This window comes from Dendrobates tinctorius, unplaced genomic scaffold (genome assembly GCF_039654945.1).
Source record: "Dendrobates tinctorius isolate UK_male_01 unplaced genomic scaffold, ASM3965494v1 ptg000165l, whole genome shotgun sequence".
NCBI lineage: Eukaryota > Metazoa > Chordata > Amphibia > Anura > Dendrobatidae > Dendrobates > Dendrobates tinctorius.
Window position 1 is genome coordinate 13687767 of NW_027361832.1, and position 22565 is coordinate 13710331.

At 41.4% G+C, this 22565-nt stretch overlaps 1 protein-coding gene across 1 annotated transcript in view; it reads right to left on the reverse strand.

Moving 5' to 3' along the window:
- SLC26A7 (solute carrier family 26 member 7) overlaps nt 1–22565 on the reverse strand; it is a 104406-nt gene that overhangs the window by 14454 nt on the left and 67387 nt on the right. The window contains exons 11-17 of the mRNA XM_073550505.1: nt 19257–19363; nt 15110–15176; nt 11225–11338; nt 9432–9480; nt 5050–5147; nt 1723–1777; nt 1542–1648 (exon numbers count right to left, since the gene is read on the reverse strand). Of these exons, the coding sequence (XP_073406606.1) occupies nt 1542–1648; nt 1723–1777; nt 5050–5147; nt 9432–9480; nt 11225–11338; nt 15110–15176; nt 19257–19363 (597 nt within the window). The remainder of the gene's footprint in view (nt 1–1541; nt 1649–1722; nt 1778–5049; nt 5148–9431; nt 9481–11224; nt 11339–15109; nt 15177–19256; nt 19364–22565) is intronic.

Consider the following 22565-nt stretch of genomic DNA (forward strand, 5'->3'; position numbering starts at 1 on the left):
TCTGACCCTCGGCTTGGTATTTTGACTACGTGTATTGCTGCTCCTTCTGGTACGTCTGCTCCTGCTAGTTTCTGACTCGGTTCGTCTGACCATTCTCTCTCGTTACCTGTCACACCTGTGCTATTGCTCAGTGTTGCTACTCTTAGTGTGTAACCTCTCTTCCCTCACCATCTCCCCCTGGTGGAGGTTTCACTACAGTTACCATGAAGAGTGGAGGTCAAGATAAGGTCTGGAAGACAAAAAAAATTTCAGTGAGAGCTGCTTGTAGGATTTCTAGAGAGGTAAATCAGAACCCCTGCTTTACTGCAAAAGACCTTCACAAGATTTAGCAGGCTCTGGAGTTGTGGTACCTTGTTCTACTGTTCAGAGACCTGCACAAATATGGCTGAGTCATCAGAAGAAAACCTCTCCTGATGCTCAATTTTATTATTAGGATGCAGAAGTATGCAAAAGAATATCTAATCAAGCCTGATGCATTTTGGAAACAAGTCCTGTGGACAGAGGAGATTAAAATAGAACTCTTTGGCCACAATGATCAAAGGTACTGTATGTGTGGAGAAAAAAGGGCACAGGATTGTATGTGTGGAGAAAAAAGGGCACAGGATTTCAGGAAAATAACATCTCATCAACCACTAAGCATGGGGGTGGATCAATCATGTTTTGGGGTTGTGTTGCAGCCAATGACATGGGGAATATTTCATGGGTAGAGGTAAGAATGGGTTCAATGAAATTTCAACAAATTCTTGATGCAAACATAACACCATCTGTAAAAAAGCTGAAGTTGAAAAGAGGATGGCTTCTACAAATGGATAATGATCGTAAACACACAAAATCCACAATAGACTACCTCAAAAGGCGCAAGCCGAAGGTTTTACAATGGCCCTCACAGTCCCCTAATCTGAACATCATTGAAAATCTGTGGCTAGACCTCAAAATAGCAGTGCATGCAAGACAACCCAGGAATCTCACAGAACTGGAAGAGTAAACCAAGGAAGAATGAATGAAAATCCCTGAAACAAGAACTGACTCTTGTCTGGCTACAAAAGGCATTTAGAAGCTGTCATACTTTAAAAAGTGTTATTCTCATCATCTTGTATAATGGGTCATATAGTAAAGTGCACGTAAAATTGTAAAAACAAGAAACTTTGAAATTTTATTTGTTATTAAAAATCCTCTTCATTCTCAAGAACAGAGGGATTTTTCATTTTATTATTTACTGCTTATTTCCCAGCTTACTGGCCACCGCTGATAGACTGCAGAGGGGACCAGTCTCGTAGACATGGAGCGCAGCGCTTACAAGTACCACACTTTATTACAAAAGAACTTGAAAGCGCTGCTCTAAAGCTGGCCAGGATCACTTGATCCAGAGCAACTCAGTGCTGCTGCTCTCCACTGATGCCACAGAGGTATGGCGGCCTTTTCATGCAGCATCAGAGAGTGCACCCGAACTGTCACCCCAACAAGTAGACAACTGGAAGGCAGACGATCAGTGCGCTCCAGAACAAGAAGTTGAGAATTCCCTTTAAGGTGAAACATTTTACCGGTTTTAATTTCAAGGCATCAAGTGCAGTTCTTATTGTACTGAAGAAATGCTTGTGCTTTGGACCACAGTCTGAGCCGCAGAACATCATGGCCTTCATTAGTGACGCTGCAGGAAAAGTACATCCGGTAATATATTACAATTCCAAACAGACACTGCGCCATACAATGAATGTCACTTACCACTGCAGCCTGAGAACAGCACATTGGTGTCATAATCTCCCAGATCCTGGAAAATCTGAAAATACACAGAAAGGCCAGAGTCAGGGTATGACATCGGATGTGATACTCTAATGACCCTCAGCTCCTGCACTGAGGAAGGGCAACACTCTGAAACACGTCTGCAAGTTTTTTCCACAAACAAAAGTTGATTTTACTCAATAGATTTTGGAATAATAATAAATATTTTCCACAATTGGATATGTTTAAATAAAAAGTTCCTGTGCTGAGATAATCTTATAAATGTGCCCCTGTTGTGTACCGTGTAATGGCTGTGTCTGTCCGTGCTGGAAAATGGTCTGATCATACCACAGCTCCTGGGCAGGGGAGGAAGCAAAAGATTATACAGACAGGACAGCATGGGATCACAACTGATTCTTTTTGTGAGGTAAAAGATTTACTTCCCTGTTTTTATACAATGTTTTATCTGAAAAAGAGAATAATTTGCAATCCCATACTGTGCTATCTGTATACTTTTTTTTTCTCCTCCCCTGCCCAGGAGCTGTGGTATGATCAGACCATGTTCCTGTACGGTCAGACACAGCCAATACACAGTACACAACAGGGGCACATTTATAAGATTATCTCAGCACAGGAACATTTTTTAACACATCCAATTCTGGAAGTTATTACTCCAAGATCTATTGATTAAAATAAGCTTTTGTTTGTGGGAAAACCCCTTTAACCCCGTATTTTTGTTTTTGCATTTTTATTTTTTCCTCCCCTTCTTCCCAGAGTCATAACTTTTTTACTTTTCTGTCAATATGGCCATGTGAGGGCTTTTTTTTTTCAGAATGAGTTGTACTTTTGAAGAACACCATTGGTTTTAATATATCGTCTACTGGAAGATGCGGAAAAAAAATTCCAAGTGCAGTGAAATTGCAAAAAAAAAGTGCAATAACACAGTTGTTTATGGATTTTTTTTTTACCATGTTCATTAAATGCTAAAACTGACCTGCCATTATGATTCTCCAGGTCATTACAAGTTCACAGATACCAAACATGTCTAGGTTCTTTTATATTTAAGTGGTTGAAAAATTCTAAAGTTTGTTTAAAAAAAAAATTGCACCATGTTCTGATACCCGTAGCATCTCCATGTTTCTTGATCTGGGATCGGGTGAGGGCTTATTTTCTGCATGCCTGGCTGACGTGTTTAATACCATTTTGATGCAGATACAATCTTTTGATCGCCCGTTATTGCATTTTAATGCAATGTTGCGGCGACCAAAAAAAACATAATTATGGTGTTTTGACTTTTTTTCTCGTTACGCCATTTTCAAACGATCAAATTAATTCTTTTTTTTATTGATAGATCGGGCGATTCTGAACGCTACGATACCAAATATAAGTATGTTTGATTTTTTTATTGTTTCATTTTGAATGGGGCAAAAGGGAGGTGATGTGAACTTTAATTTTTTTTTGTATTTTTAAAAACATTTTTTTTACTTTTAGTATGCTTCAATAGTCTTCATGGGAGACTAGAAGCTGCAGTACTTTGATCACCTCTGCTACACACAGGCGATGAGTTCAATATAGAATCACTGCACACGTAGATTATGCTCAAAGTGAAGTATTTTTATTTCTTCTCAAAAGGGCTACTATGTGATAAAGGCCGTTGCCAGGCCGAAACATCAGCTGTCGCTTCTTCACCGGCAATAAATAAAAATACTTCACTTTGAGCATAATCTACGTGTGCAGTGATTCTATATTGAACTTATACTTACGGGACCATTGGCTCCTTCTCACTAGCACCGTGTATTCAACCTTCCAGTCCGAGTGCTAACCATCTCTATTATCTACACACAGGCGATGATCACATCGTCTGTATGTAGCAGAAATTCTCACTTACTATGAGCGCCGACCACTGGACAGCGCTCATAGCAATCTGGCTATGACAACCATAGTGGTCTTCTGGAGACCTCTGGTTGTCATACTGACCCATCGGTTACTTGCGATCATGTGACGGGTCACCGATGGGCGGGATTAGTGACACGGTTCCGGTATGCACGAGTTAAAGGCCGCCGTCAGAGAGTGACAGCAGCTTTTAACTAGTTATCAGCCGCAAGTGGATCGTGATTCCACCCGCGGCAGTTGCGGGCACATGTCAACTGTTCATATCAGCTGTCATGTGCTCAGAAAGGTGTGTGATCAGAGCCGGGCCTGCACCAAACAGGGAGAGAGAGACATTGGCGTACTATTACGCCCCATGTCGGAAAGGGGTTAAAATTTCTATTTCCAATAGGCGGCAATAGAGTTCAAGTTCTCTATGTCTCTAAACAGGCAATGTGTATATTTAATTACTGGGAGCAACATTACGTGGCCTATAAGTCTCCTTACACTAGCTTGTCAGACATGTCACTCTCCACAAGTAGTGACATTACCACTTAAGCTATGTGCCCACGTTGCAGAAATGCTGCGGAATAGAGTTCAAGTTCTCAAGCATAGTGCTTGACAAGTGTGACCAACTTTTCACTATTGAGGCTGCCAATGCAGCGTCAATAGTAAAAGACAGAATGTTAAAAATAATAAAAAAAATCAGGATATACTTACCCTCTGTTAGCCCCCGGAGCCCTCATCGGTGCTGGCAGCAACTTCCGTTCCCAGGGATGCATTGCGCGAATGACCTCTGATGTAGCGGTCTCGCAACGCTACATCATCAGAGGTCATTTGTGCAATGCATCCCTGGGAACGAAGTTGCCGCCAGCGCCAATGAGGGCTCCGGGGGCTGACAGAGGGTAAGTATATCCTGATTTTTTTATTTTATTTCTATTTTTACAGGAATATGGTACCAAGGGCCTGGAGGAGAGTCTCCTCTTCTCCAGACCCTGGGTACCATCCGCACATGAAGCACTCACATTACACATGGTAGGCATAGCCACATGCGTAAAGTGAGCGTTTCAATGCAATCCTATGGCGGCGGAATCACCGCAATTCCGCAGAATTAATGGACATGCTGCGGATTTTACAGCTATGCAATTCCGCAGTGGTAACATCCGCAGCATGGGCACAGCAACTGCAGAATCCCATAGGATTACATGGGAATACGTTTTTAAAGCGTTTCCGCAGCGGCAAAAATGCTTAAAAAACGCAACGTGGGCACACAGCCTAAGACAACATCTTCTAGCTTCATCTAATAACCTTCTTCTTGCTTCTGTTTTGTGGTGGAATATTTCTTTATACACTGACCCCAATGCTGCCACCGATAAGGAATTTTCACTTAATGTGAAGTCTGATTGTGTGTCCAGCTCTATTTCCAAGAAATCACAAGCACTTTATGACTTTTATGAATACCTGAGTGAGCGCAGTCACTCCCATACAGTCCAGAAATGGAATTCTACTGCAGTCTAAGATCAAGGTCACGCTGAGACTTCGGTCACTCTGGAATTTTCCTGAAACAGAAATTACCATTTCTATAGAAAATAGAATAAAAAAAATAATCTGTATTTGCTCTTTAACATCTTCTTCACACTTTTATTTGCACATTTGTTTTTTCCTTCCATTCTTTCAAGAGCCATAACTTTTTTATTTTTCTGTCCACATAGCCGTATGAGGCCTTGAGGCCTTGTTTTTTTTGTGGGCCAAAATGTAGTTTAGAACAAAGACATATATTTTACCACTGTGCACTGTGTGTCACTGTGCATCGGTCAACAATACAGCGCATGCATAACGCCTTTTTGTATGACCAAACAACTCAATCTTTGTTTCATCAGTCCACAGGACCTTCTTCCAAAATGTAACTGGCTTGTCCAAATGTGCTTTTGCATACCTCAGGCGACTCTGTTTGTGGCGTGCTTGCAGAAACGGCTTCTTTCGCATCACTCTCCCATACAGCTTCTCCTTGTGCAATGTGCGTAGTATTGTTGACTGATGCACAGTGACACCATCTGCAGCAAGATGATGCTGCCGGTCTTTGGAGGTGGTCTGTGGATTGTCCTTGACTGTTCGCACCATTCTTCTTCTCTGCCTTTCTGATATTTTTCTTGGCCTGCCACTTCTGGGCTTAACAAGAACTGTACCTGTGTTCTTCCATTTCCTTACTATGTTCCTCACAGTGGAAACTGACAGGTTAAATCTCTGAGACAACTTTTTGTATCCTTCCCCTGAAAAGCTATGTTGAATAATCTTGGTTTTCAGATCATTTGAGAGTTGTTTTGAGGAGCCCATGATGCCACTCTTCATAGGAGAATCAAATAGGAGAACTACTTGCAAGTGGCCACCTTAAATACCTTTTCTCATGATTTGATACACCTGGCTATGAAGTTCAAAGCTCAATGAGGTTACAAAACCAATTTAGTGCTTCAGGAAGTCAGTAAAAAGTAGTTAGGAGTGTTCAAATCAAGAAAATGATAAGCGTGCCCATACTTTTGCACCGGTCAAATTTTGTTTAAATTCAGATTGCACATTTTCTGTTAGTACAATAAACCTCATTTGAATCCAGAAATATAACTGAGTCCATCAGTTATTAGATATATGAAACTGAAATAGCTGTTGCAAAAACCAAAATTGTTATAAAGAAAAAAGGTTAACATTAATAGGGGTGCCCAAACTTTTACATATGACTGTATTGTACTTCATAATAGTGGTAACATTTGCTTGATATGACTTGTTTTTTTGCGGAACAGTTTGGCATTTTCATTCATACCATTTTTTCATATAACTTTTTGATAGTTTTTTTTTCACTTTTATTCAGAGTTTGATGAAAAAGCGACATTTTTGGCTTTTTTTAATTAATCTTTTTATGACGTTCACCAAACGGAATATATAACATGCCAGTTTTTTAGAGCGGTCCGGGCGCAGCAATACCAATTAAGTGTGGGGTTTTTTGTTTATATTTGTTTTATCGCAAACGCTGCTTTTTGAGTGGCGAAATGGATTTTTATGATTTGTATGCTCTTTTTAATGTTTTCTTCTTTTTTTACATATTTTATTTTAACTTTTTTTATGCTTTTTCACTGTGGGACATGTACAGTGCTGTGCAAATTAATTGGGACAAATCATTTTTTTTTTAAGTAAAATCGTAAGTTGGTTACCAGTCAGTGATTCAAACCAGTTTTAACTACTTTGAACAGGTGTGAGTGCCTGTTCAAAGCAGTTAAAACTGGTTTGAATCATTGACTGGTAACTAAATTACGATTTTACTTAAAAAAAAATGATTTGTCCCAATTAATTTGCACAGCACTGTATAATTTTCAGTGTGATCACTGGTCTCCTAGTCGTGTACTGCACTGCATAAGACTGTCAGTGTCTCACTGACTGTGCCTGTGAGACTCAGCTTATTGCTGTCTCTAACAAGCCACCGTACCCTGGAGTTATCACATGACCTCGGGGTACCATTGGGCCTATGGGCAGTGCATTATACTATATATAGAGGCCTATGGGGAGTGCAATTTAGTAAATATAGACATATGAGGAGCTAATGTGGGGTCTTTGTACAGTGTAGGGGCCATCATACCGTTTGGGGACTACTAAGGGGTTAGTATACTGTGTGGGGGTATTATACAGTGAGGGGGCATTATACTGTGCATATGAGAGCATCATACATTATTAAATTGTAAGTGAGCACTTATTGTTATAGAGGCACTCAAGTTATTGTGACTGTCAAAGGGGCACACAGAGAGCATTATTACTTTCTAAGGGGCAAAATCTAGGCACTGTTTTCTAGGGCACCTGCACGGGGCATTAATATATTCTATGGCTCCCAGCTGAAATGTGTCGGTTTGTCTTCCATGGATATCATTTTGGTGACCAGCGTCTACTTATTTTTAGATTGGATATAATAAAGCATCTATTTTTACAATACCAATTTTTATATTGTTTTTTCTTCGCTGGAGATTTTCTTCCTTTCCTATTGCTGCTGACGTCTGAGACTGGGACGGCTCTGTGCAAATATCGTCTCCCCTTTGTTATACCCAACGTCATAGGTTCGTCGGTAGACTCATCCCTAGATTCCATTGAATGCTTACCCCCTAAAGATTGAGGTGTTTCTTTTTCTCTCCCTCGTAGACGGTGGTCTACTCGGATTGCTAGAGACATGGCAACCTACCTCTAGGGAGACTGGGGTCTCATAAAAAACAAAGGTATCTTTTACCTTCGCTGAGAGTAGATGACAAAACTAGCTACAGAGCACAGGATCATTGCACCTAGTATCCATAGACTACCTACGGAACTTGGAGCAATACTCTTCCACGTGCCAATCTCCCTGCTGAAGCCAACGTAATTTAGACTCAGAGAAACAGTCGAGGTCATCGTAAATTAGACCCAAAGCATTAAACAATTCCTACACCATCTGAAGTGACTGGGAATCAGGCGGGAGAGAAAACAACCAGGCTTGGGGGTCACCCTGGAGAAGCGAGATTACTATCCCCACTCACTGTTCTTCAGTACATGAAGAATAGGGACGTAACAAAGTATAGTTTGCAGGATTCCCTAAACACCACAAAAATATCGCTACACCACTGAACATATCTGGCAATGCTATCTTGGTTTTCGACAGGGGCTGCCCAGATGCAGCGGACCCCAAGCCTGGAGTCGATGGATGTTGCAAGGCAATTGGGCACAAATCTGCCACTTCTAGGCTGTTTGTTTGTACCTGCCCATTTAGAGCAGCTACAGGATCCACAGTTGATCCAAAAAGGTATGGGCTGGTGATAATGTCATGATACTGTTGCAGGATTTCCTGGGGCCATGGACTCCCACCCTGTCCCTCAAGCTAGGAGGACACTAGGCTATTCCTGTTTGCCAGATTACCCCTGAAGGTGGAGATGTTAGGGTCGCGTGCCTTACTATGTTCCTAAAAGCACACTGATCTGTTTCCTCCCCCACCCAGGGGAGTATGGGACAGATGGGTATAGGATAACACAAATCAAAAAGACTGGGAAAACAAACAGAGATTACAAAAAAAACTACAATCATACAACTTACTCACAAAATGACCGAGTGGAAATCAGGGGATTAGTAGGGATAAACTAAATGGGAAAGAGGAATAGGACTTAATAAACAATTAAAAAAATCCACGCCGCTGTCTCCTAAAACAGCACCAACCGACTGCTACTAATTCAGACGACTCCTTCACCACCAAACCAGGAAGTACAAAGCTACCACCAGCAAATCCCTAGTTCAAGTGGCATATATACCTGAGAGGAGTGGCAAACACCAAACAGCTGAGGCAATTCAGGATGAAGAGCTCCAGGAGATCAACTGAACTGATAAGCCCTTGCAATAACAGAGAAAGGAAGACTTGTACTACTAAAAGGAAGGTGAAGCAGATCTTATACGTGCAGGGGTTTGTGTAGTCAGACACTGAGATCTTCAGGCCCTTCTCTATTGTGATTTCCCCATGACACAATAAGTCTGTAGAAAAACATTAAAATATGAGGGTCCTCAGTGGTTGATTCCTTTTAATGGCTAACTGAAAAGATGGTAACAAATTGCAAGCTTTCAAGACTAGCTATTAAAAGCTATCAAACACTGAGGACTCTCAAATTGTAATAATTTTCTATCTACTGGCTAACACGGTACAATGACATATATTTTTTTCTGTAAGCCTGAAGACTAATTCTTTACAAAACAGCTATCCTCTCATTAAAATGTATACGTCACCGCCATACAGTGCCCTGACTTTCCCTTATTAATCGGTCCACCGATATTAAAAAAAAAACAAAACATTTCCTTACCTTTGTAGACTCCACTGGGCATTGTCATCAGTAAAGCTCCAGTTTTATGCTAAAATACAGATCAGGTTATTCCATCGTATGATAGACAGACAGATCATACACGTATATCCTTCATGAAGAAATAATTATAGCAATCTAGGGTGTCTAAAATCTGATTTATGGGTGCTAGTGCACCAGAAACACGTTTATACTATGCTTTCAATTTTATTTTTTCCATGCAGATTTTAATTGTACATGGATTTTTTGTACTCTTCCACTGAATAAACTTTTTTGCACCATCGTGGAGATGATCATTTTCTCCTTTTCCTCTCTAACTACATCCTGGCATAGATGGTTATCATGCTCTGATTGCTGCAATCATTTATGCGCGTGAGTTGGACTTTCCTTTCGTATTTTCTAAATATCTCCCCAGAGATATTACTTCATTCGACACAATACATGTAGGCCCGATCAGGGTCGGCGTCAGCTCCTGGCGTACCCAGGCAAGTGCCGGGGCCCTGAGCAGGCAGAACGGGTCCAATTGTCATTGGGGACAACGGCGCGCGCGCAGGGAAAGTGACATCATCGCATGGCTTAGGTAAGATATGTCTATTACACTCACTATGTCAATGTATTATACAATGGCTCCTACTCTTATGTTCCAGCGCTTTATCCAGAGTGTATTGTAGGCACGTTAGCCCCAATTTTGAGAGATATAGGAATACACTTAAAGGGAACCTGTCACCCCCCCAGGTGTTTTTAAGTAAAAGAGACACCTTGTGCAGCACTAATGCTGCATTCTGTCAAGGTGGCTCTTTTACTTAGCGTCACTTCCACCGCAGAAATAACCGTTTTTTAAAATTGTTCAAAAATACCTGAATTTTAACAGGGGGGCAGGTCTTTCCCCCTCTGAGAGACGCCTCGCATCCTTCAGTCATTTCTTTTTTCAGTATTTGGCGCCGCCTCCTCAGTGGTCTTTTGAAATACTGGCGCCTGCGCTGTACTATAGTTTCGTGGGCATGCGCAGTTAGCGCTGCCCGACGTGCCCATGCTCTCAGATCACATCCCGGCCTTCATATTGTGCAGCCAGAGATCCCGTCCCGCAGTCGCTTATGATTTATTCACACTGCGGGGCTGGGAATCTTGGGCATGAGAGCCACAGAAAACTACTGCGCATGCCCGAGATTCTGCTGTCTTCTCTTTGAACTGGTCACACGGGGGTTAATCCCCTCTGCCTCATTCTGGAGCTGGCTGTGCTATTACAGTCCTCTGCAGCCTGCGGGCCAGCGTCAGCTATACTGCAAGCTTCCAAGCTAGTGCCTCTGACCTGTATTCCTTTAGTGTTCCTTCTGCCCCCTGATTACCTGGACTTGTGTATGACCCGGCTTGATCTCTGGACTCTGCTTCTGGTTTTTCCATTTCTGATACCATGCTTTCCTACTGGCTTTGACCATCTGGCTTGTATCCTGACAAAGGTTTGCGTCTTACGTTTCTGATACCACGTTCCTGGTAGATCCTGACTTCTTGCTCGTCCCTAACTATGCACTTGATGTCTCCCTTGGTACTTCTGCTCCTGACAGTTGCTGACTTCGGCTAGTCTGACCACTCTTTCATTACCTGTGACACCTGTGCTGTTGCTCTGTGTTACTATGCTGTGTGTGTGCGCAACCTCTCTTCCCTCACCATCACCCCTGGTGGAGGTTGCGCTATACTGCACTGCAGCAGCACGTTATACCCTGGTCTAGAAGGTGCAAGAGCCTCCACCGCTGACCTACCTCAATTGTTGACTTATAATATAAAGCCAATTTCCTCACCGCGCAGGAGCCTCTTCTTGTTACACATTTATTGATCATCTCTAGGATCTTCGTGTGGAATCTCCTGGCGTTGAGAAAGAACAGTGGTGACCCAATAGAGATAATTTTTAATTCCTGGAAGAATGATAGTAAAAGGAAGTTTAGCATTTCAGATACATCAGTCCTTATAATGCGTGGTCCACACTAGGACAAGGAGATCGAATTATATCAAAATGTTGCAACTGATTTTTTTTTACATTAATGTTTATATCTATAAATGCTTCCTCTGGCGAAATTAGTAAATAGTTGGTCACGCAGCCTATAATAAGAAAATAATCAAATATGCCAAAATGTACATTAGGTGCACTCAATGTAAAATTATGATGGGCCTAAATATTGATTATACATCTTCAGGATATGCCAATATGTTGGAAGTCTAACTGTATGTACCAATGGGTTTGTCCTAAAATACATGGGCTAAAATGCGTAGAAAATGATTTTCCACATGTTAGTAGTTACCTTTAGTTAATAAAATTTAACTAATTCTCAGTCTGCAATCTTTGCTTCTTTATTAGCTCCTATATCAGATGAGGTCTTTATTAGCTCATAAATCAGCACAACCTCTATCCTGCACGTATTTCCTCTTCATGTATTTTCCTCCTTATCTACAGCCTGTTTTCTCTGCCCTCCCTGAGACGGTAAATACTTTCCTTTCTCTCCACTGCAGATCTGTGTATATCCCCTCCCACTCCCTGCTACTATCTCTAGTGCTAAAGAAGTGATGGGGACAGGGTTGCCAAATTGACTTTTTATTTTATCTGGACGGGTTAATAAAAAAAAATTACAGGCTGACAATATTTTTTATGGATGCACGCATTGGAAAACCATAAAAAAATTATGATTACAGGTGATACATGTCTACAGCCCATAATTCTGATATGAAAACATCAGCTGCATTTACTGTAAACTGTAAAATTATGATAATTACAGTCAAAATAAGCTGTAGAAGACTCTTCAGCTTCAAAAAAATATGGACACCTTACATTTTTTTTTTACAGACAGAGCAAGAAAGTGACAAATTTTTATGGACTGTCCAGGAGGTTCTGGCCAGTTGTCAACCCAAAATGGTGCAAAAATTTTTACTACTGACTAACAGAACGTTGCTTAATTTTGCATTTAGGAACCAGCTGAATAAAAAAAAAGTGCAAAAGTGTACTGTAGACAGTTTTTAACCCCTTTACCACCAAGGGTGGTTTGCATGTTAACTCCCGGGCCAATTTTTACAATTCTGACCACTGTCCCTTTATGAGGTAATAACTCAGGAACGCTTCAACGGATCTAGGAGATTCTGACACTGTTTTCTCGTGACATATTGTACTTCATGTTAGTGGTAAAATTTCATTCATATAACTTGTGTTTATTTGTGAAAAAAAAACTGAAATTTGGCGAAAATTTTGAAAATGTCGCAATTTTCCAACTTTGAATTTTTATGCTCTTAAATCACAGAGATATGGCACTCAAAAAACTTAATAAGTAACATTTCCCACATGTTTACTTGACATCAGCACAATTTGGGAACCAAAATTTTTTTTGTTAGGAAGTTATAAGGTTTAAAAGTTAACCAGCGATTTCTCATTTTTACAACACCATTTATTTTTAGGGACCACATCACATTTGAAGCCACTTTGAGGGGTCTATATGATAGAAAATACCCAAAAGTGACACCATTCTAAAAACTGCACCCCTCAAGGTGCTCAAAACCACATTCAAGAAGTTTATTAACCCTTCAGGTGCTTCACAGGAATTTTTTGAATGTTTAAAAAAAATTAACATTTTACTTTTTTCACACAAAAAATTACTTCAGGTTCAATTTTTTAATTTTACCAGTGGTAACAGGAGAAATTGGACTGGAAAAGTTATTGCGCAATTTGTCCTGAGTACGCGGATACCTGATATGTGGGGGGGAACCACTGTTTCGGCGTATGGCAGAGCTCGGAAGGGAAGGAGCGCCGATTGACTTTTTCACTGCAAAATTGGCTGGAATTCAGATCAGACGCCATGTCACGTTTGGAGAGCCCCTGATGTACCTAAACAGTGGAAACCCCCCCACAAGTAACCTCATTTTTGAAACTAGCCCCCTCCAAGGAACTTATCTAGATATGTGGTGAGCACTTTGAACCCCCAAGGGCTTCACAGAAATTTATAACGTACAGCGGTACAATTAAAAAATCATATTTTTTCCACAAAAATGATCTTTTCACCCCCAATTGTTATTTTCCCAAGAGTAACAGGACCCCAAAAGTTATTGTGCAATTTGTCCTGAGTACGCTGATACCCCATATGTGGGGGTAAACCACTATTTGGGCGCATGGCAGAGCTCGGAAGGAAAGCGGCACCATTTGACTTTTTGGGCTGGAATTGAGATTGGACGCCATGTCGCGTTTGGAAAGCCCCTGATGTACCAAAACAGTGGAAACCCCCCAATTCTAACTCCAACCCTATCCCAACACACCCCTAGCCCTAATCTCAGCCCTAACCCTAACCCTAAGTGTTTTTATTTTTGGCAGCTGTCACACGCTAAAAGACGCTTTTTATTGTAAAAATAGTTTTTGCATCACCACATTTTGAGAACTTTAATTTTTCCATATTTTGACCCACCGAGTCATGTGAGGTCTTATTTTTTGCGGGACGAGTTGACGTTTTTATTGGTACCATTTTCGGGCACGTGACATTTTTTGATCACTTTTTATTCTGATATTTGGGACGCAGAATGAACAAAAACCAGCGTTTCATGAATTTCTTTTGGGGGGGGTGCGTTTACACCGTTCCGCGTGCATAAAATTGATAAAGCGATTTATTCTTCGGGTCAGTACGATTACAGCGATACCTCATTTATGTCTTTTTTTATGTTTTGGCGCTTTTATGCAATGAAAACCATTTTATATAAAAAATAATTATTTTTGCATCGCTTTATTCTGTGAGCTATAACTTTTTTATTTTTTTATTTTTTTGCTGATGATGCTGTATTGCAGCTCGTTTTTTGCGGGACAAGACGACGTTTTCAGCGGTACCATGGTTATTTATATCCGTCTTTTTGATTGCGCGTTATTTCATTTTTTGTTCAGCGGTATGATGATAAAGATTTTTTGCTTCATTTTTATTTTTATTTTTTAAGAGGTTCAATAAAGGGGTTAACTAGTGGGACAGTTTTATAGGGCGGGTCGTTACGGATGCGGCGATACCAAATATGTGTACTTTTATTTATTTTTTTATTGTCAAAAAATAAATTTATTAGGGAATATTTTTTTTTTTAATTTATGTAGCGATTTTTTTTTTATAAATTATTTTGACACTTTTTTTTTTAACTTTATTACAATGTCCCAGGGGGGACATAACTGTCATGTGACAGATCGCTGATCTGTCACATCACAGATCGCGGTGACTGATCAGCGATCTGTCACAGGCAGTGCTGCAGGCTTCCTCATGCCAGCGCTTTGCGGGCATGAGGAAGCCGCCTCCCTGCAGGCCCCCGAAGGTCCCCGCCACCATTTTGGACTCGGGGACCTGCAGGGAAGGAAACCCCCGCAGCAACGCTGCACATCACGCTGCTGTGGGGGTCTCAGGGAAGCACGGAGGGAGCCCCCTTCCTGCCGATGCTTCCCTAAACCCCCGGTACACTGCAATCGTGTTTGATCGCAGTATGCCAGATAGTGCCGGGTGTCAGCTGTGATAATCAGCTGACACCCGGCCGCGATCAGCTGCGCTCCCCCCGTGAGCGCAGCTGATCACGCTAGACGTACTATTCCGTCCTTGGGACTTAGGTCCCAGGTCACATGGACGGAATAGTACATCTAATGTAGGAAAGGGGTTAAATATGGATTTGAGTGCGAGTTGTAAATTCCTTACTGGGTACTTATCTTCTGTCATTGCACAATATTCTTCATGCATGTATACGATTTGTAGTATCTTTGATCTGTTAAAGTAAGGAAATTTATATTAATTCACAGACTATTAATCATGTAACATACCAGCAAACAAACATAGATCTTAGTATGCATTTAAATTTTGAAAACTAATTAATAAATGATTTTATGTGAGGAGCATGTATTTTTAGATACACGTAGTTCCATGACAACTCTGCCCCTGGCAAAAAAAAGACATGATGCTGTTTACATCTTTTAGTAGTACAGCCTTGGGCTTTTACACTGTAAGTTCAAGCTGTCACGTGCCAGGTATTTCCCCTTGAGGAAGCAGCTACGCGAAACGCGCGTCGAGGCAGCATGGAGAATACTTCTATCCCTTGACATTATGGGTAAGATAAATTATTGGTATTAATCTGTCATCTCTTCATGGCACATGGGCTTCTGTTAACGTTTACTGTATGCATTATATGATCTTCACAAGTTATAGCACTTGCTTTTTGATGCAAGTATGGGTCTCTGAGAATATTTATCACATGTATTATGCATCTCTATAGACTCTATAGCTATTTGTCTTTTTTGTTACTGCATGATTTTCCTGATGCAGCTATGCTTTCCCTATAGTAGAATGTAAAGGTTTGGGCACCCCTGGTCAAAATTACTGTTATTGTGAACAGTTAAGCAACTTGAAAATGAAATGATCTCTAAAAGGCCTAAAGTTAAAGATGACACATTTCCTTTTTATTTTAGGCAAAAAATATCTATATGGTCATCTTTTACATTTAAAAAATTACAAAAAGGATAATGGGGTAATGCAAACATTTTGGCACCCTTGGCCTGTTAGGGCTTGTTCACTATCATTGTTAGGATCAGCCAGGTGATGCAAACTTCCCAGCTTTATAAAAATCCAGCCTCCTCTAACCTTGTGACAAAAATCAACAGCCATGGGTCCTTCCAACCAGCTGCCTATCACTGTGAAAAAGAAAGTGGTGGAGGACCACAAAGCAGAAGACTATAAGAAGATAGCAAACCGCTTTGAAGTTGCCCTTTCCTTGGATCGAAATGCAATTAAAAAATGGCAGTTAACAGGGACAGTGGAAGGTCTGGGAGACCAAGCAAAATTAAGTGAAAATCAGAAACCCCGCTTGACTACAAAAGACCTTCAGAAATATTTAGCAGACTCTGGATTTGTGGTACATTGTTCTACTGTTCAGAGACACCTGCACAAATATTGCCTTCATGGAAGAGTCATCAGAAGAAAACCTCTCCTGTAGCCACACTATAAAATTCATTGTCAGAAATATGTAAAAGAAGATCTAAACAAGCCAGAAACATTTTGGAAACAAGTCCTGTGGACCGATGAGGTTAAAATAGAATTCGCTGGCCACAATGATCAAAAGGTATGTGTGGAGAAAAAGGGCACAGAATTTCAGGAAAAGAATATATCACCAACCATTAAGCATGGGGGAGGATCAGTCATGCTTTGGGGTTGTGCTGCAGTTAATGGCACCTTGAATTTTTCATGAGAAAAGGGAATAAATGATTCAATGAAATTTCAACAAATTCTTGATGTAAACATAACACTATCTGCACAAAAACTGAAGATGAAAAGAGAACGACTTCTACAAATGGATAATGCTCCTAAACACACGTCACGTGTATTCCTATAAAGTCCAGGCTATGCTTTCAGTGTCACAAGAGATCATAAACTCTATATTCTGCCATGCTCTTTATTGTAGTATATAGTACAAATAATCCATTGCAGGTTCAAGTACCCCAGGGAGACTAAAAGAAAAGTAAAATGTAAAAACTATATATGAAAACCAAGTTTGAATCGCTCCCTTTTTTCCAATTAAAATTAAACAAATAATTTGGTATTGCCGTGTCTGCATAAATCCAATCTAAACTGTAAAGAAAACAAATCAGAGACAGAACTACAGTTTTTCAACTGCAGCACCTCCCTAAATAATGCCGTGTAAGGGATCATTCCCACTTGCAATGAAAAATCAGACTGTACTCGGACCAATGCTATTCTATCATTGTGTGTTCATCTACGATTTTATTCCAGCTCGGATCAGATCACAATCAGACTTGAAAAAATTGCGATTATAATCGGAAATCGCTTCGCATTTGGCAATCGAAGTCAATGACTACAAGAAAAAAAAAAATCGCATAGCACTCGACCATACGAGTCCTGTTCGATTTTTACACACCGATGTCCTTTGAAAAGACGGCAATTCAGCAGTGCCCACGACGCTCGTGCTGACGTCAGTTAGGTGAACTGAGTTCATTGGCTGTGAACTCCCAAGACCTTTCTGATGGCGATCGCAGTGACGTCAGTCAGATCATAGGAGTTCACCGCGAGACACTGAGCAGTGGTACCACACCCTGCATAGTGACTCTGCTGGATGGCAGGCTATATAGTCGCATCATGCAAACATGCAACCTGCCACCTAGATGAGGTAGAACCGTTGTGGGACAAATGGATTATCATCTTCTATGTGGATCGGTGAGGAACATTGTTTATTATTTTAATTCTCTTACTGGAAACAATGGCGTCACTGGAATGGGCGATGCTGTAAGTATGGTTTAATTAAGATTGATTAAAGGAGTCTGTGTCATTCTTACAATTTAAGGACTTTATTCTGGGTGTCTGTGCTTTTATACAATATAACTATGGGGTTAGTAATAGGGGCGTCTTATAGACCCCACTTGCCAGCACATCAGGGCAAGTGGGAAGAGCGAGGTTACGTGCCATTTGAGACCTGATGTTTTTAGCCTGGGGGTACAATATCCATGGCCCCTTCCTAGGCTATTAATATCAGCACGCAGCTGTCTGCCTAGCCTTGGCTGGTTATTATAGGGGGAATAATGTCAAAACACCTCTAGCACTCAGAACAATCTCAAAACGAAGTTACTTCCAAAAGTATATTCATTTATTTCATCTTTTTATTTCATCTCTTTATGCACTGGAAATTCACAGCCAATATATAAACTTGTACAGCAGAGTATTTAAGCCCAACGCTTCGGCCCATCTGGCCTTTATCAAGGGTTAATTCTGCACATTGCCATAAGTGCGCGTGGTGAATCCCAGAGAGCGTTATAGGGGGACTCTACATAATTTTTTTGTGGTGTCCTCCATTTTAATAGCCAGTAAAGGCTAAGTATACAGATGTGAGCTGATATAAATAGCTTGGTAAGCTCCATCCTGTCGGGTCCGGCTGTGATTTCACTGTACACAGTGGCTGAATTGCCAGCTTTTCATCTATATCTATTTATCTATCTATTTAATCTGTAATAAAGAATATTTCCTTTGAAAATGATGTGTAAATGACTTAGAGAATTGCTGTAGGTAAAAGCTCATGTTAAAATCGCATTTCGATCAGATAGCAATCGCACTGCATTCAGATGTAAATCAGATGCTAGGTGTTAAAAATCGGATTGTCCTTGCATGAAAAACGCATGACACTTGCATGACACTCATCCGACTTTGCAGGAACAAAATCGGACCGATTTTAAAATCGCTAGTGTATCTTCAGCCAAAGCATGATACACACCCTCAAATGATAGCAAAGAAACTGTAGCTTGAAACGCAAAGAGCAAGCTCTCTTAACTTTCCAATTCTTCTTTCAGTGGAGCTGATTGACTCTCAGAAAATGGCAATATAAAAATATATTTTATTTTACAGTCAATAACTTTTTTTTAAAAACACTAAAATATAGTAAAAAAAACCTAAACCAGTAATTGTAGTGACCTGGACAATCATATTACTAGGTCATTTTTACTGCACACGGAAAGCTGGGGGGGGGAACAATGGCGGCATTGCATTTTTTTTCTTTGCCGTTTTACCACGCTTAGAATTTTTTTCCTGTTTATCAGTATATTATGTGCTCAGGTGAATGTTATTATTCAAAATTACAACTTGCCCCTCAAAAAGTAAGCCTTCATATGGCTTTGTCATAAAGAGAATGGCTATGGCCCTTGGAAAAAGACTTTGAAAAAATGGTGCAAAAATGAAAAAAAGAAAAATAGGAAGGGGTTAAAGAAAACACTATCTGACAATACAGAGTCTATGAATCCAAAAATATCTAAAAGATACACAAAATCGATGAATGATATACCGTAGTTCTTACCTGGTTAATCTGAGAACGCCGACTGCTATGCTGAACACAACTCCAAATAAGAGGCCAATATTTGCGGCAAAACAAATTGTAACCAGATAAGTGCAAATCCAGATCACCTGCAAATAAAATCCAAAAACAGAGGAATCAGAAATAAGGTTACAAAGTGTTCAGCCCATTCTTGTATGGCAGCACAACATTTCACTCTAGATTTGTTTTACTTAAGAGTGTTGACAGATGCTTAGGACCACATTCACACATTCAGTATTTTACACCAGTTTTTGTAAGCCAAAACCAGGAATGGGTGAAAAATCCAGAAGTGGTGACTAGAGTTGAGCGACTTTTGGTTTTTTAGGGTCGCGTTTCGTTTCGTGAAACCCGACTTTTCCAAAAGTCGGGTCGAGCAAGATCGTCCGATTATAGGGAAAAGTCGGGGTCGTCCCGAAACACGAAACCCAATGTAAGTCAATGGGGAATAAAAGTCGGCAGTGAGAGGAGGACTGGAAACACACCAACAGTGCCCATTTGAATGCCAAAAGCATCAATTCTTCTTACTTAAGCTTGTCAACCTTAATTAACTTCATAATACAAGTTACGCACTGAAAAATGGGGGTTATTTGGCTACAGACTGTGGGGGGGAGGGCTGGCTCCAGGTTTTCATGTGCCCTGGGCGAAAGAGCGCCCATTTAACACATACCACAACTCATCATGCTCCGATACGGCAGAGAAATAGCGGTATAGTACAATGAAAAATACCTCACTTTTTACATCTAATGACGGGGCCCATCTATTTCTCCATACAGAATCATTGGACCCATATAATGTTTGAAACAGTATATGATGAGCTCCACATAATGCTACAGTATATGTTGGTCCCCATGGATGAAGCTCTACTGTCTTATGGGCCCAAATAATGCTCCAAACATAATGGGCCCCATTTCTAATGCTCTAGTGTATAATGGGCCTTGTAAATGCTGCTCCAGTGTCTGATGTCCACCTTTGGAATGTTCCAGTGTATGGTGGGCCCCATCTATCATTCTCAGACGGTGTTAGGCCCAGTATGGATTGCACGTGATTGCACAAAGGTTAGAAAGGGTACCGTATCCCCGGATAACATGTATGGATAGCGTACACATTCAAAATATATGTCTCAGGAGGCAGGCTCAGACGGTGTTAGGCCCAGTATGGATTGCACGTGATTGCACAAAGGTTAGAAAGGGTACCGTTTCCCCGGATAACATGTATGGATAGCGTACACATTCAAAATATATGTCTCAGGAGGCAGGCTCAGACGGTGTTAGGCTCAGTATGGATTGCACGTGATTGCACAAAGGTTAGAAAGGGTACCGTATCCCCGGATAACATGTATGGATAGCGTACACATTCAAAATATATGTCTCAGGAGGCAGGCTCAGACGGTGTTAGGCCCAGTATGGATTGCACGTGATTGCACAAAGGTTAGAAAGGGTACCGTTTCCCCGGATAACATGTATGGATAGCGTACACATTCAAAATATATGTCTCAGGAGGCAGGCTCAGACGGTGTTAGGCCCAGTATGGATTGCACAAAGGTTAGAAAGGGTACCGTTTCCCCGGATAACATGTATGGATAGCGTACACATTCAAAATATATGTCTCAGGAGGCAGGCTCAGACGGTGTTAGGCCCAGTATGGATTGCACGTGATTGCACAAAGGTTAGAAAGGGTACCGTATCCCCGGATAACATGTATGGATAGCATACACATTCAAAATATATGTCTCAGGAGGCAGGCTCAGACGGTGTTAGGCCCAGTATGGATTGCACGTGATTGCACAAAGGTTAGAAAGGGTACCGTATCCCCGGATAACATGTATGGATAGCGTACACATTCAAAATATATGTCTCAGGAGGCAGGCTCAGACGGTGTTAGGCCCAGTATGGATTGCACGTGATTGCACAAAGGTTAGAAAGGGTACCGTTTCCCCGGATAACATGTATGGATAGCGTACACATTCAAAATATATGTCTCAGGAGGCAGGCTCAGACGGTGTTAGGCCCAGTATGGATTGCACGTGATTGCACAAAGGTTAGAAAGGGTACCGTTTCCCCGGATAACATGTATGGATAGCGTACACATTCAAAATATATGTCTCAGGAGGCAGGCTCAGACGGTGTTAGGCCCAGTATGGATTGCACGTGATTGCACAAAGATTAGAAAGGGTACCGTATCCACGGATAACATGTATGGATAGCGTACACATTCAAAATATATGTCTCAGGAGGCAGGCTCAGACGGTGTTAGGCCCAGTATGGATTGCACGTGATTGCACAAAGGTTAGAAAGGGTACCGTATCCCCGGATAACATGTATGGATAGCGTACACATTCAAAATATATGTCTCAGGAGGCAGGCTCAGACGGTGTTAGGCCCAGTATGGATTGCACGTGATTGCACAAAGGTTAGAAAGGGTACCGTATCCCCGGATAACATGTATGGATAGCGTACACATTCAACATATATGTCTCAGGAGGCAGGCTCAGACGGTGTTAGGCCCAGTATGGATTGCACAAAGGTTAGAAAGGGTACAGTTTCCCCGGATAACATGTATGGATAGCGTACACATTCAAAATATATGTCTCAGGAGGCAGGCTCAGACGGTGTTAGGCCCAGTATGGATTGCACGTGATTGCACAAAGGTTAGAAAGGGTACCGTATCCCCGGATAACATGTATGGATAGCGTACACATTCAAAATATATATCTATACATCAGGAGGCAGGCTCAGACGGTGTCAGGCACAGTATGGATTTGACGGCCCAGATTACACAGCGGAGGAGCAGGGAGAGGTAAAGATTGCAAATGCTGGGGCCCTGCCCAAGCAAGGGGGGCCCACTCGTGGGCGTCGGTACTGGCACTGGGCCCCTCATAGTACAGCGGTGTGTCTGACGGCAGGTGTGCACCACCACCGTCAGAGACACTTGATTGCACTATGAGGGACCCTGTGCCAGTGCCCGCGCCCAAGAGTCGGCCTACCCACCTGTCCAGGGCAACGGCACTCGCACGGTGTCGTGCGCTAGGTGGTGACCCCGGCCATGGGGGGGGAGGCAGCACAGTTAGGGAGTTTTAGAAAGTGGCATATGTTGATGTTGGACATTCAGCTGATGCAAAAGGCGAAATAGGTGAAGTACCAGGAAGAGGTGGACCAAAGCAAGCCATTTTTCTGTCACCCTATGTGTCATCAGGGGAAGGTGGGACAAAATCCTTGGAAACCCATGCGTGGTTCATTTTAATGAAGGTTAGATCATCCACATTTTGGGTTGACAGACGGGTCCTTTTTTCTG